At 33.8% G+C, this 11,848-nt stretch overlaps 2 protein-coding genes across 3 annotated transcripts; one reads left to right on the top strand and one right to left on the bottom strand.

The window, feature by feature from the left end:
* Positions 1–248: 248 nt before the first annotated feature.
* LOC107821578 (putative WRKY transcription factor 29) lies at positions 249–2,123 on the bottom strand. The gene is made up of 3 exons (XM_016648009.2): positions 1,712–2,123; positions 1,486–1,599; positions 249–831 (listed from the first exon to the last, which is right to left on the bottom strand). Exons 1-3 carry the CDS (start codon positions 2,044–2,046, stop codon positions 339–341), a joined length of 942 nt encoding a protein of 313 aa, XP_016503495.1. The 5' UTR covers positions 2,047–2,123; the 3' UTR covers positions 249–338.
* Positions 2,124–7,084: 4,961 nt separating this feature from the next.
* LOC107821579 (meiotic recombination protein SPO11-2-like) lies at positions 7,085–10,729 on the top strand. Of its 2 annotated transcripts, none has more exons than XM_016648011.2 (11): positions 7,085–7,254; positions 7,506–7,589; positions 7,996–8,125; positions 8,217–8,354; positions 8,459–8,547; positions 9,081–9,209; positions 9,285–9,379; positions 9,514–9,576; positions 9,659–9,735; positions 9,816–9,946; positions 10,032–10,729. In XM_016648011.2, the coding sequence occupies exons 1-11, from the start codon at positions 7,177–7,179 to the stop codon at positions 10,083–10,085; spliced, it is 1,068 nt and encodes a 355-aa protein (XP_016503497.1). In that variant the 5' UTR covers positions 7,085–7,176; the 3' UTR covers positions 10,086–10,729. The 2 variants fall into 2 exon arrangements, with proteins under 2 accessions (XP_016503497.1, XP_016503496.1); XM_016648010.2 differs by having other exon boundaries at positions 7,089–7,254; positions 10,027–10,727.
* Positions 10,730–11,848: the final 1,119 nt, after the last annotated feature.

Genomic DNA, 11,848 nt, shown 5'->3' with positions numbered 1-11,848 from the left:
TGTTGTTGCTGATATAACTACTATTCCATCTGTTTTAATTTACATTGGCTGTGTTAACTCAATACGTAATTTAAGGGGGGAAACGACTTAAAGTTAATTGTTTCAAAATAAAGAAATGTGCCATAATACAAGACGAGCTGTTTGACTCAGTTGACGAGACACCTCCAATAAGTCGAGACACGAGAGTTTGATCCCTGGATGGGGTGAGAGAAAGAAATTAAAAGAAAAGAAAAGGCTCATATACATAGTAACATGGCTAATTACGTTTATCCATCTTTTTTTCGAATGAATTAATCTCTACAAAAAAAAAAAAAAAAGATTCCAATGCATATATTCCATCAAGTAGAAAAGGGAAATGTGGAATTACATCCAAAAGAAGAATTAAATCCGTCATGAATATCTTCTAGACCGGCAAAGAAATCTCCATCAAACATGTCTTCAATTGAAACACATTCATTCTCATCACTTCCTTCAAACATATTATTCCCTTGATTGATTTCTATTTCTGGAAATTCTATTTCTGGAAATTGTTCTTGTTGAATGTTGGGTTCAATATTCAAAAGGGTTGCTTTGGATAAAACTAAATCTGATGTTGAACCATGGGTACTTGTAAGCTTTTCTTTCTCTATTTTTGGACTTCCATTTTTATTGGAGTTGTTTGAGGTTGGAAATTTGGTTTTGATAGTTCCAGCAAGAGAATTTCTACGAGTTGGCTGACTATGGTTGTGTTCAGCTGTGTAGGTCACAATAAAAGTCCCAAGTTCAGTGCAACTTTGTTCTACTTGTTTCCTTGCTAAACATCCCTTTGAGCTGCTGCACCTATAATAACTCCTATTTTTAAGAGAAAAAATAAACATCAGAATTATTGTCAACTCATTAATAACTTAAGCTTTTAGATGAGATTGATACATACTAATTCGACGAGAATAACTAAAGAGTTGCAAGTTTATGTTTTCAAGAGTCAATTTGGCCAAAGCGTTTTTCACTTCCAAATGTCTTCCATATAACAAATTCAATATAGAGGAGTTAAATTAAAGGACCATATTTAGATCTAAGCTCCACATATGGTAAGTTCTAAGCTCTAATGTATATCGTCTATACACAAACATCGTAAAGAAACTTTTATATTGTGATCAGATTACTTAAAAAAAAAACTACAGAGAACAGTCCATAAAAAATGAGATCAATAATCAGAAAAAATATAAGACATATTATGTGCTAACTACAACAGGTTAAAATACGTTGATAGCATAACAATTCTTTATATTATATTATATGTTGTTCGGACTCTCCGAAAATATCGTCAGATGTGTGTCGGAACCTCCAAAAGAAGTATATTTTTGAAGGATCTGATGCGAGTGCGGCAACAATTTGAAGAGTCCGCACAAGAGATGTATGAAGAGTCCGCACAAGAGATGTATGTATATACACACACATACATAAGAGTGTTTCTAATGAAGTACTGAATTTGGAGAGAATTAAGACCTTGGATAAGGGGAGCCTTTGATGGGTTTTTGACCATATTTTCGCCACGCCCACTTATCAGAAGAAAGATCTTCTGCTTTTAACTGAAACACCACTCTCTTCTGTTCATTTTTCCTGTGAAAATATAATCAACTTCATATCAAACACCAAATACTTTAATCAAATCCACATAGTAAAATTTTTACATTATGATTAATCAAAGAAATTAAAACACCATTTTCCTTACCTTCTTTTGTACTTTGGTACATAAATCGGAGCAGCCACGAGAGAAAACGATTGCTGCTCGTTTTCTTCTTTCTGCTCTTCTTTAGGTTTTTTGGGATAGCAGCCACCATTTTCCATTAAAGTGTTTTTTCCAACAACTGGGTAAAATGGCTTGTAAAGCTCTTCTAGTTCATCACTCAAAACCTCCGTTTTCATCTCAGAAAACGCTAAATATTCACTTTCTTGAAAATCCAAAGGAGAAAAATAAGATTTTTGATCAATATAATTTGCTCCATATTGGATATCACTACAGGTTGATGATCCTATAACAACAGCTTGTAGACCCCAATCCATCATTTTAAGCTCTTGTTTCTTGAATATACAAAGAAGAGGAAACTGAAAATAATGGCGCTGACTTTTTGATAGCTAAAAAATGCAGCTTTGAGGGGTATTTAAAGACTGAAAATATTATTAAATTCGCAGAAATTTTTTTTCTTTACACACACAGAAAGAACTAGATAGTTTTGTTTTTTTTGGTTATTATACGATGGATTCATGAGTTGACTTTGTTACAATGTCAAAGGGCAATAACGTTTAGCAAATAATACACGCTTTTGTCTGAATTTTTGGCTTTTAAGTTCTCATTGTTGACTAAGTGATCAAATCCTACTTAAGATGATTTGTCACTCAGTATGAGTATGTCAGCGATGTTTTTTTTTTCAAGTCTAATTTGTTTGGCCTTTCACTAAATAAAGGGTTGTATACAGTTAATTAATAATTTATTAGTGTTGCTAATTAATTTGCATACAAATACAATTTAAGTATTCGAAATACGAAGGATGAATTAAGAATTAGCCAGCTTGTTTAATTTGTTTTTTCTTTTTTGGCATTCTTAATTTCCAGTATATGCCCCATTTGGCAAGGGCACTTTCTACTTCTGATAGAAAGTTAGAATCATTACTGTTTGAATCATTACATTGTTGTTTTTTTATATGATCTTGATTATTCTCATGCTATGAGTAGTTTTTTGGGTTAAGTTAGATATAAAGCTATATAAAGTTCCATTTTCTTAACTTGTATTAGAGTCAGACTTATTCTCATTCTTCATTTAATGTTAAATCCTCTTTTTGATTTCTTATTTTATATTGTTCACGCTCCATATATCTAATTCGTGTGTGAAAGGTTGTGTTAGAGTACTTTTTCTCATGTATGAAACTTAAATAATCCTCATCAACTGATGAACTACTTTTGGAGTTGAGTTATAAAGGGAGATACTCATAAATTATAGCTTTTGAATACGTTGAGTTACAAATTATGTACATGACCATAAATGCATAAGTATTTCCAAACTCACTGATTTCATTAATATTCCAAATTTAAAAAGAGTATTATCAATTACCATCATAATTTATTCATGTACAGTACAAGTGTGAAAAATTGTCCTTAAAAGGACAAGGAAGAAATATGTTCCATATATAATTATGCTTTAACTGATTTCTGGTTCGTGTTATACAAAATTTTGTCTATCGTGATATTTAGAATGTTCTTGCTCATCATTCATACATAACTTATTTATAAGAGAAAAGAAAAATAACCTAACAAAAACTAAACTAGCTAATTTTACAAATTATTGGATTCCACGTACTTATTAAATAATTATCTAAGAATGTATACTTATGATGAGAAATACTAAAATACTAATATTGAAACATTAAAATGGAATTGGCTCCCAAAAGTCCACATTAAGATATTTATCAATCGAATGACTCAATTATTATCAAGTATCAACGTAAGCATATGACCCATAAGGGACGAAACGAAACAAGAAAATGGTAGCACGCGGGCAAGTTGCGTTATGTTGTCTCCCCTTTAAAAATAGGTATATTTAATTAGCAAATATATTGCGTGAAGTAGAGGGAACTTTGAGTAACACAACTTAAATGAATACTTTTCCCCGGGGCGAAGCTACGTGTCTTAAAGGTTGGTTGATCACCATTCGTCGGAAAATTACACTATGTATATAAGTAAAATATTACTCCCTTCGGTCCACAATAAGTGATTTTTTAGATATTTTCACACAAATTAAGAAATATATCTTTTAATATTAATTAGCAATAAAATTGACCATATTAACCCTTACTATCTCTTCACATAAATACCCCTAACACATACTCCAACATTATTTACTCCAAGGGCAATGTAGGAAAAAAATAATTAATTCATTCTTAAAATCTGAAAAAATCACTTATTTTGGACCACAAAAAAAAGACCAAAAAATCACTTATTGTGGACCGAATAGAGTAGGTTTTAGAGATGTGTATATATATATAACATATATTAAACATTTTTTGCCGGAGAATTTTTTCAATTCTTCCGAGTTTGAAAACTCTTGAAGAAATAAATTTCTGGCTTCGCCATTGATTCCTCCCATGTAGTATCTTTTTATCTCTTTTTAAATTAAATGGACCACTATTTATGGGGTTACCATGCCCAATTATTCAGTATTTTCTTCTCTACCACCTTAGCCATTTGGCTTTATTATTTAACATACTCCTATTAGTACTCCTACAATTACATCACATACATAGGTGTATGTATAAATAAATATATGTATATTAGCTATTATAGGGTGGGGTGGACTATAGAGGGTAGTGGGGGTAAAAGAACAGAAAATGAAAAGATTTGAAAGCTCTAGATTTTGGAGTTGAGGACTGAATTCTCAAAGCAACTAGATGAGAGAAACCGTGTTTTTCTTACTTTCTTGTGTTTTTCTTAAGAGAAAGCTTCACATCAGTCGGTAGTTCAAAATTCAAATTCAATATTTCACGCAGCAACTTGTGTTTTTTTCTTTTTTTGTTTATATATAAATTATACAACTTGCCATCATGAATTTATCATGCCAAGAATATTTATATATTGAAGAGGTGACTACTATATGCCCTACAGAATTTTCAGGAAAGAGATAACTCAACTTTTTAATAAGATAAGACGAAGAATAATCTAAAGAGTGGGATTTTAATTAATTTGTGATTCTATTAAAGGAAAGTCTTTATCAGTAAATAATTTATTCTCAACAATCCAATTTGCTACCCTTTTTTTTTTTTTTTGCCTATTCCAGATTTATTACTCGTACATGGTTATAAATGGATATATAGACGGTAAATAATAAGGCACAACTAAAGTTATATATAATATAACCAGCGTTCAATATTCCCACTACGTTTTAATTTTCAACATACTCTTATCTTACAAGTTACAATCAGCCACCGCCAACTGGAAATGGAAAAATAATTAGTCCTAAAATTAACTGATCAATTTTCGAACGATTTCTACCTCACTCACCCATTTTTCAAATGTCACACATTTGACCTGAGCCTGTGTCTGGAAAAATCATAAAAGTCTGGAAAAGAATCTTAAAATTCACATCACATGTCAACAAAACAACAATGTTGACTGATTTAGCTTTTTGCAGCGGGTTCAACTGAGTTCACTATTTTTAACTCCGTCCTTGTATATACAATGTAATTAAAATTAAAACTAGTAGGTGTGTCAGTGTGTGCATAATACACCACGCCAATTCATACACAACTCTAAATATTGAATCATATTTAAAGTCACAAATCTATTTAGTTTTTGAATACTCAGACTCTTGCTTCACTAAAGAATTTGCTACCATCTAAAAAAAGCATATACGACTTATAATTTACTTATTAATACATATCTTACATGATACACTTGTACTTGGAAAATAAAAACAAATTGAAATATTCCCTCTCATAATTCGTGAGTAATACGAACGAATTAGGAAACAAACCGGCCCAGCCCAAGTAGAGTGTTCTAAATCGCCCCATATATCCAAAGTGGGCCGACGGAAATCATCCATATATAAACGAGCAAAATTCATTTATAGTCATTCGGGCCAAACTTTTAACATCCGGTAGCCCAAAATTACAATATACATTTTATAGCCCAAAAGTAATTCTAGTGGCTAACCCAAAAGTAATTATACATCTGACCCACAAGCACCTGCATAGTTGTATCCCCAGCTTTAGTCTCCTTAAGAGTGTCTCGACACCACCGCCACTCCCCCACTACTTCTGCAAGCGGATGTCGTCGTTGTTCAGCCAAAGACTTGAAATTAGAGTTTGAACTATCTTCCTCCATCTTTGATTTTATCTTGAGCCGTTGTTCCGACGATTCTCCGGCAACTCCTTTTGACTTTTGACTTTAAAGTATCATAACCATAACACAGAAGAACTCAATCTTCCTCAGAATCCTCATTCTTTTGGTCAGATGCTTAAGCTAACACTTAAGCGCACAAAAAGTAGTTGAAATTCAAAGAAGAAGAAGTTTTAGGTCAATTCAAAGTACTTAACTAAGATGCTCAGATCTGCAAAGACAGATTGCGAAAAAGAGAGGCGACCACGCCATGGCTGCAAAATCACTGATTGCATGCAAAGTAAAAACCTTTGAATCGTCGGTCATCCGGTGATTTGCCAGGCAAAGATACGGGTCGGATAGTCTCTATGCCCGATCCAGTTAACCCAGTATCCAGATAAAATATCATCACTGCCTCAATTGTTATGCACCAAAAAAGAGGAACTAAAATCACAGAAACAAAGACAGAGAAAGAGAGATCTAGATGTTGTTGTTGATTGATACTGAAGAAATGACTGTATAGTAGTACGTATTTCCAAGAATTCAAGGGCTGTTGATTTTGTTTTAAAAGTCGAAAAGAAAAATCATTCGCTAAACAGAGAGGGGCAACCACCCTTTGAATATAAATGCCAAGCACTTTGTTATTGTCTTATTTTTTTCTGGGCTAACTTTCTTTGTTGGGGAAATCCTTTGGATTTCACCAAATAAATTCCACATATATGTCATTAGTTGATTTTGATGGGAATCATAATTCCAGGCCCACCATTAGTATATATTTACATGGATATTTATGTATTTCTTTCGGTGAAAATAGATTTGAATATTGGTATATTACAAAATATATACAAAATGGACTGTCACTATATAAAAATTATACAAAATAAACTGTCACCATACAATTTATATACAATAGACTGTCACTATACAAAATATATACAAAAATAGACTGTCATTATACAAAATATATACTAAATAGACTGTCACTGTACAAAATAGACTGTCACTATACAAAATATATACAAAATAGACTGTCACTATACAAAATATATACTAAATAGACTGTCACTATACAAAATATATACAAAATAGACTGTCACTATACAAAATAGACTGTCACTATACAACAAATATACAAAATAGATAGTCACTATACAAAAAATATATAAAATAAATATTTTAGGCTATTTAATGTAATATGTTTGGGCCGGATGACCATTTTGTCTCGATGGACAAAAATATGTACTATTAAAGTTTTGAGGGGGTTATAATTCAGCCCCACCGGCGGATTCAAATTTCAGATCTACCGCGAAAAACCTACCATTTGAAACTATGGGAGAATTATGCAGATCAACCATTTTCTTCTCCGATCAACACCTCTGTTATGCCGATATTCTTCCTCCTTCACAGGTAACTCGCTCTCCGCCATAAACAGAATTCGTAGATTAATAGCAATATCGAAATGTATGAATCGCCTCAAATAGAAGTTTAATTAAGTCGAAAAACGATTGACATTTTTGTTTGTCTAAATTAGATTTCAGAGTAATTTTAGCGCTTTTGTAATCTATTGTAAAAAGTTAAACTGTTAGAATCGAAACTTAAACAGTTTCATAACTTTATCATGCGTTTGTGTGATCATCTAATCGGATTTATGTGTTTAGGTCCGAGGTCGAATTGAAGTTGCGGTCCTCAATTTTCTGAAAGCCCTAAGTTCGAACTCTCCATCTATTTCCGATCTATCACTGGTACGAAATTCTACTTTTTTCCGAATCATAATTTCACTATAACTTGCAATTTTAGCCTACTTCATATGCGTGTCGTACGTAAACATCATTAGCTTCTGTGAATCTAATAATGAAATTCAAAATAAAGTTAATTTATCCCGAACAGTTCAGGATGTCTATTTTCATGAAGAGGAAAAATTGAACAAAAACACATGGGAAATGAAACTGCATGCCAAAATTTGAACTATAATGTAGCAATTGTGACAGATTTAGTTGTGAACCTTTATTGTGTTGCCTTAAATACAAATTATTTACCAGTATCAGGAAGAAATGGGCCTGAACAGAAACGGATATAGATAGTTTATATAGTCGAACCCAACCAGATCGAGTTTGAGTTGTAGTTAATAGTTTACTGTCTATGTGACAGATCAGTAGAAATTCCAGCAATAGCAGAGTGAGCCGGGGGTTACTGACCGGTGATTCATGGATCTTCCTGTCCCATTCGTTTTGCACGCGATCATTAACGAGAGAGAATAGCTCCAAGTCCTTCATAAGAGGTAAAAGAATACCAATCTCTTTCCGAAAGAAAGAAATTACTTAATGCAGTCTGCACAAATTAATAATGCTGGCTTAGTTTTTGTGATCAAGTTTGGAAGGTAATGGAAATGTGCTACCAAATTCTGGTTCAGGAAAAGAGGGTGACTCAAAGAGAGCTATATTACAAGCTGCTCTGTGATTCACCAGATTATTTCACTTCTCAATTGCAGGTTAATAGGACCATTCAAGGTCAATGCTGATTCTTCTTTCTTTTCGTCATTTCTGAATTATGATTTGTGTGCTTGGTTGATTTTGGTAACGGGGTCCTTCATTTTACCTTCTATGAAAACCAGACTTGGTAGCCTTGCTTCGGTGCAGCCGCTATAGCCTTGGAATAATGGCATCTAGCAGAGGGGCTATAGCGGGCCGTTTATTGTTGCAGGTACTATTCTTAACCCTTCAGTGGTAATTTCAGCTGTTCATATATGTGCTGCTCTGCTTCCGGTCTTCAGAATCCATATTTTATTTCATCAAAAGCTTACCATTATTAGCTTAACTTGACCTGTAACAGTAACACTATCTATCGTTTTGGAATCAAATGGGCCTAATAAAGCAAAGGGGATATAGAGAATTGATATAGACAATCACCACGTGTTTGGAATTGAGACGTAGTAGATTGATGTCTTTCTATAGGAGTCAACCTAGTCAAACTTTTAATGTTTCCAAGTTTCTACAGTCGGTATAATTAGCTGTTTTTGGCTGTGTATGACACACTATTTTGCTTTGTTTTATTCTGATTTTGTGCGAACAATCAAGGAACTTAATACTTAAGGGTACAAATCATTAAGTTTCCCATTTAAGCTTTGGTCAAGGATTGAAGTAGGTAGTTATCCAACACTTAGAACTTTGGTACTTCTTTTTTCCAAAGATGGATTAGTGCCTTATGTTTGCTTACTTCTTTAACCACTGAGAAAGGAGCCAAACAAGGAGGTTGTTGACTGCTCTACCTGTGGATCGTCCGGATATGCTATATCTGGAGACTTGGAATTGTTGGAAAAATTGGCCATGGAAACAGATGCACGATACATCATTGTGGTGGAGAAGGTATTATTTTTGTCTCTTTCTGAAAACTTTACACCACTGATTTTACAAGAAACTAAAAGTAGTTCTACTTTTTAGCATGCCATATTCCAGCGACTGGCTGAGGATCGTGTATTCAATCAAATCCCATGCATTCTAATCACTGCCAAGGGATTCCCTGATATTGCCACTAGGTGAGGTGAAGAGTTAAGCATATAGTATGTCATCTTCAAAGACAACTCCTTTTACCTGAAGTTCCAGCTCACAGAACTATTGTCCATTCAAATATTAACTTACAACATATTCTAATCTCAAAATACTTATTCAGGTTTCTGCTTCATCGAATGTGTCGGACATTCCCCAATTTGCCAGTCCTGGGGTTGGTTGACTGGTATAAATGACTTCACTAGTGTTGCCACCACATTAGATGCAGACCAAAGTTCTTACTTACAAATCAAATTGTGATTTTAAAGGAATCCGGCTGGACTAGCAATTCTTTGCACCTTCAAGTTTGGAAGCATAGGGATGGGACTTGAAGCGTACAGATATGGTGCTCGTTTCTCTTATAGTTATGTTGAATCATGTGCCCTTGGTATCTTATACGAATCTATTTCTCTACATGTATTTTAGCTTGCAATGTCAAGTGGCTAGGACTGCGAAAGGATGATATTGATCAACTTGTACCCGAAGAATCTTTGGTCCCTTTGAAACCACGAGATCTGCAGATTGCCAAGAGCTTGATGTCATCAGAAATTCTGCAGGTATGAATCCAGTTAATTTGGAAACGTCCTTCTTAATCCATTATTTGGCTTAATAGTCACAAAATTGCTGACTCTGGCAGGATAGTTACAAAGAAGAGGTGGCAGCAATGGTTCAGAGTGGTCGAAGGGCAGATATTGAAGCTCTTTACTGTCATGGATATGATTACTTGGGGAAGTTCCTAGCAACGAAGATAGTGCAAGCCAGTTACCTCTGATTACTTGGCGTCGTCCAAAACAAACAAGCACTGGGAAAATATCCGTATTCCCCAAAATTGAATGCTACCTCGACCACGTCGGAAGTTCAGAATTTAAAAATCTGTTCGTTTTAGAAATTGAAACCATTACTGTTTTCTTATTCAATATGTTATTTTCCTGCTGTTCCCTTCTACTATTTACACTCGAGTTTGAACCAGCGGTGAAATGGCGTCAACTGAATGCCACTGCTACAAAGGATGTATGTTTCACTCCAAAACACCAGGATGTCTTATATTGAGCGTCACACCCTTTTCTACCCCAAAAGATAAATAATGGATTATTGATTGTGGATGGTGGGTTAAAGAGTTTCTCCAATTAAAGTGACAAACTTGAATAAGAATTATTTTATTTACAGAGTCGCCACTTGGAATTGATTTTTTGGGTGTTCCAAGTCACCTTTTGTTTGAATCCCTAGTCAAAAGAAGATTTGACTCTTTTATTATTGGTCTGCAAAACAAAGTTCGGGTAAGGAATTTCGTTGACCGGAGAGAAGGTGTAAGGCATTCCCCGAGTCCTGTGGTTCTAACACGGCCGCTTTATTGACTAAAATTGGCTTGAATTAATTTTGGACAAACTGTGATTTATTGGTTTTCATGTTTTATCTATGTACGCTTTTATTTCTTGATTAGATTTATGAAAATTATCTTGAAACGAATCACGTGTGTGAATGCGTTTTGTTTATTGTGCCAAAATCATGTCACGCGTATGTGTACACAATTAATAGCATTTTATTATTTATTAAGATTGTGTGGCCAAAGTCGCGCGAACGTGTACCTTGATTTATTTGTGGGATCATATTTATATCACGCAAATGTGTACATAATTACGATAATTTATTTATTAATACGCGCCTAAAGCATACTAGCGATTATTAAGAATTATGTTTGTTTTTTTTAAACTAGTTTTGAGATTATCGTGCGGCTTGAGAATTATGGAAGGAATTATTTGGAAGTCAAGAAATATCTTAACTATTTAAAGTATTGAAAAATTATCAACATTTAGAGATGTTTACTAATTACTACTCTATCTTTGAAATTATGAGATATTTACCTATTATGGAATAATGGGCTAAGTATTAAGCTATGACTAAAATTATTGGGCCTGACAGATTTATACTCAATTCAGCTCATGTCTAATTCTTTCCTCTTTATTAAATGTCGTGGCCCATTTCTAATTTTTTTTTTACCTAACGCCATGGCATGACCCATTAACACTAATTATTTCTTTCACCAAGCCACGCTAATCTTCTACACCTATACAACTGTAACCTAAACAATCATAAAAATGAAATAAAAATAATATTGAATTGAACTTTTCGCAAAACAGAACAAAATCAACGACATACTAATTCAAACAACTAATAAGACAAAGCGACAAAAAATCAAAGAAACCCCAACGAAAAGCATGATATTAGGAGTGAAAATAGTAAAGAAAGGGAAGAGTGAACCTCTAATGAATTCAAATCTTTGCAATATACATGAACTTCATGACCGGTGCTAACGAACTACGACCTCATTGGCGGCCTCAAACTCGACTGAAATTTTGGCACTGTTTCACGGTGAAATTAGCAGCAATTTGAGCTCCTGTTTTGGGGATTAAAGAGTGGTGAAAACTATGATTTTCGTAACTAATTTTGCGGGTTTGAGG

This window comes from Nicotiana tabacum, chromosome 23 (assembly GCF_000715075.1).
Source record: "Nicotiana tabacum cultivar K326 chromosome 23, ASM71507v2, whole genome shotgun sequence".
Lineage (NCBI taxonomy): Eukaryota > Viridiplantae > Streptophyta > Magnoliopsida > Solanales > Solanaceae > Nicotiana > Nicotiana tabacum.
The sequence above is the reverse complement of the archived record's forward strand: the minus strand, read 5'-3'. Positions and strand labels throughout refer to the sequence as shown.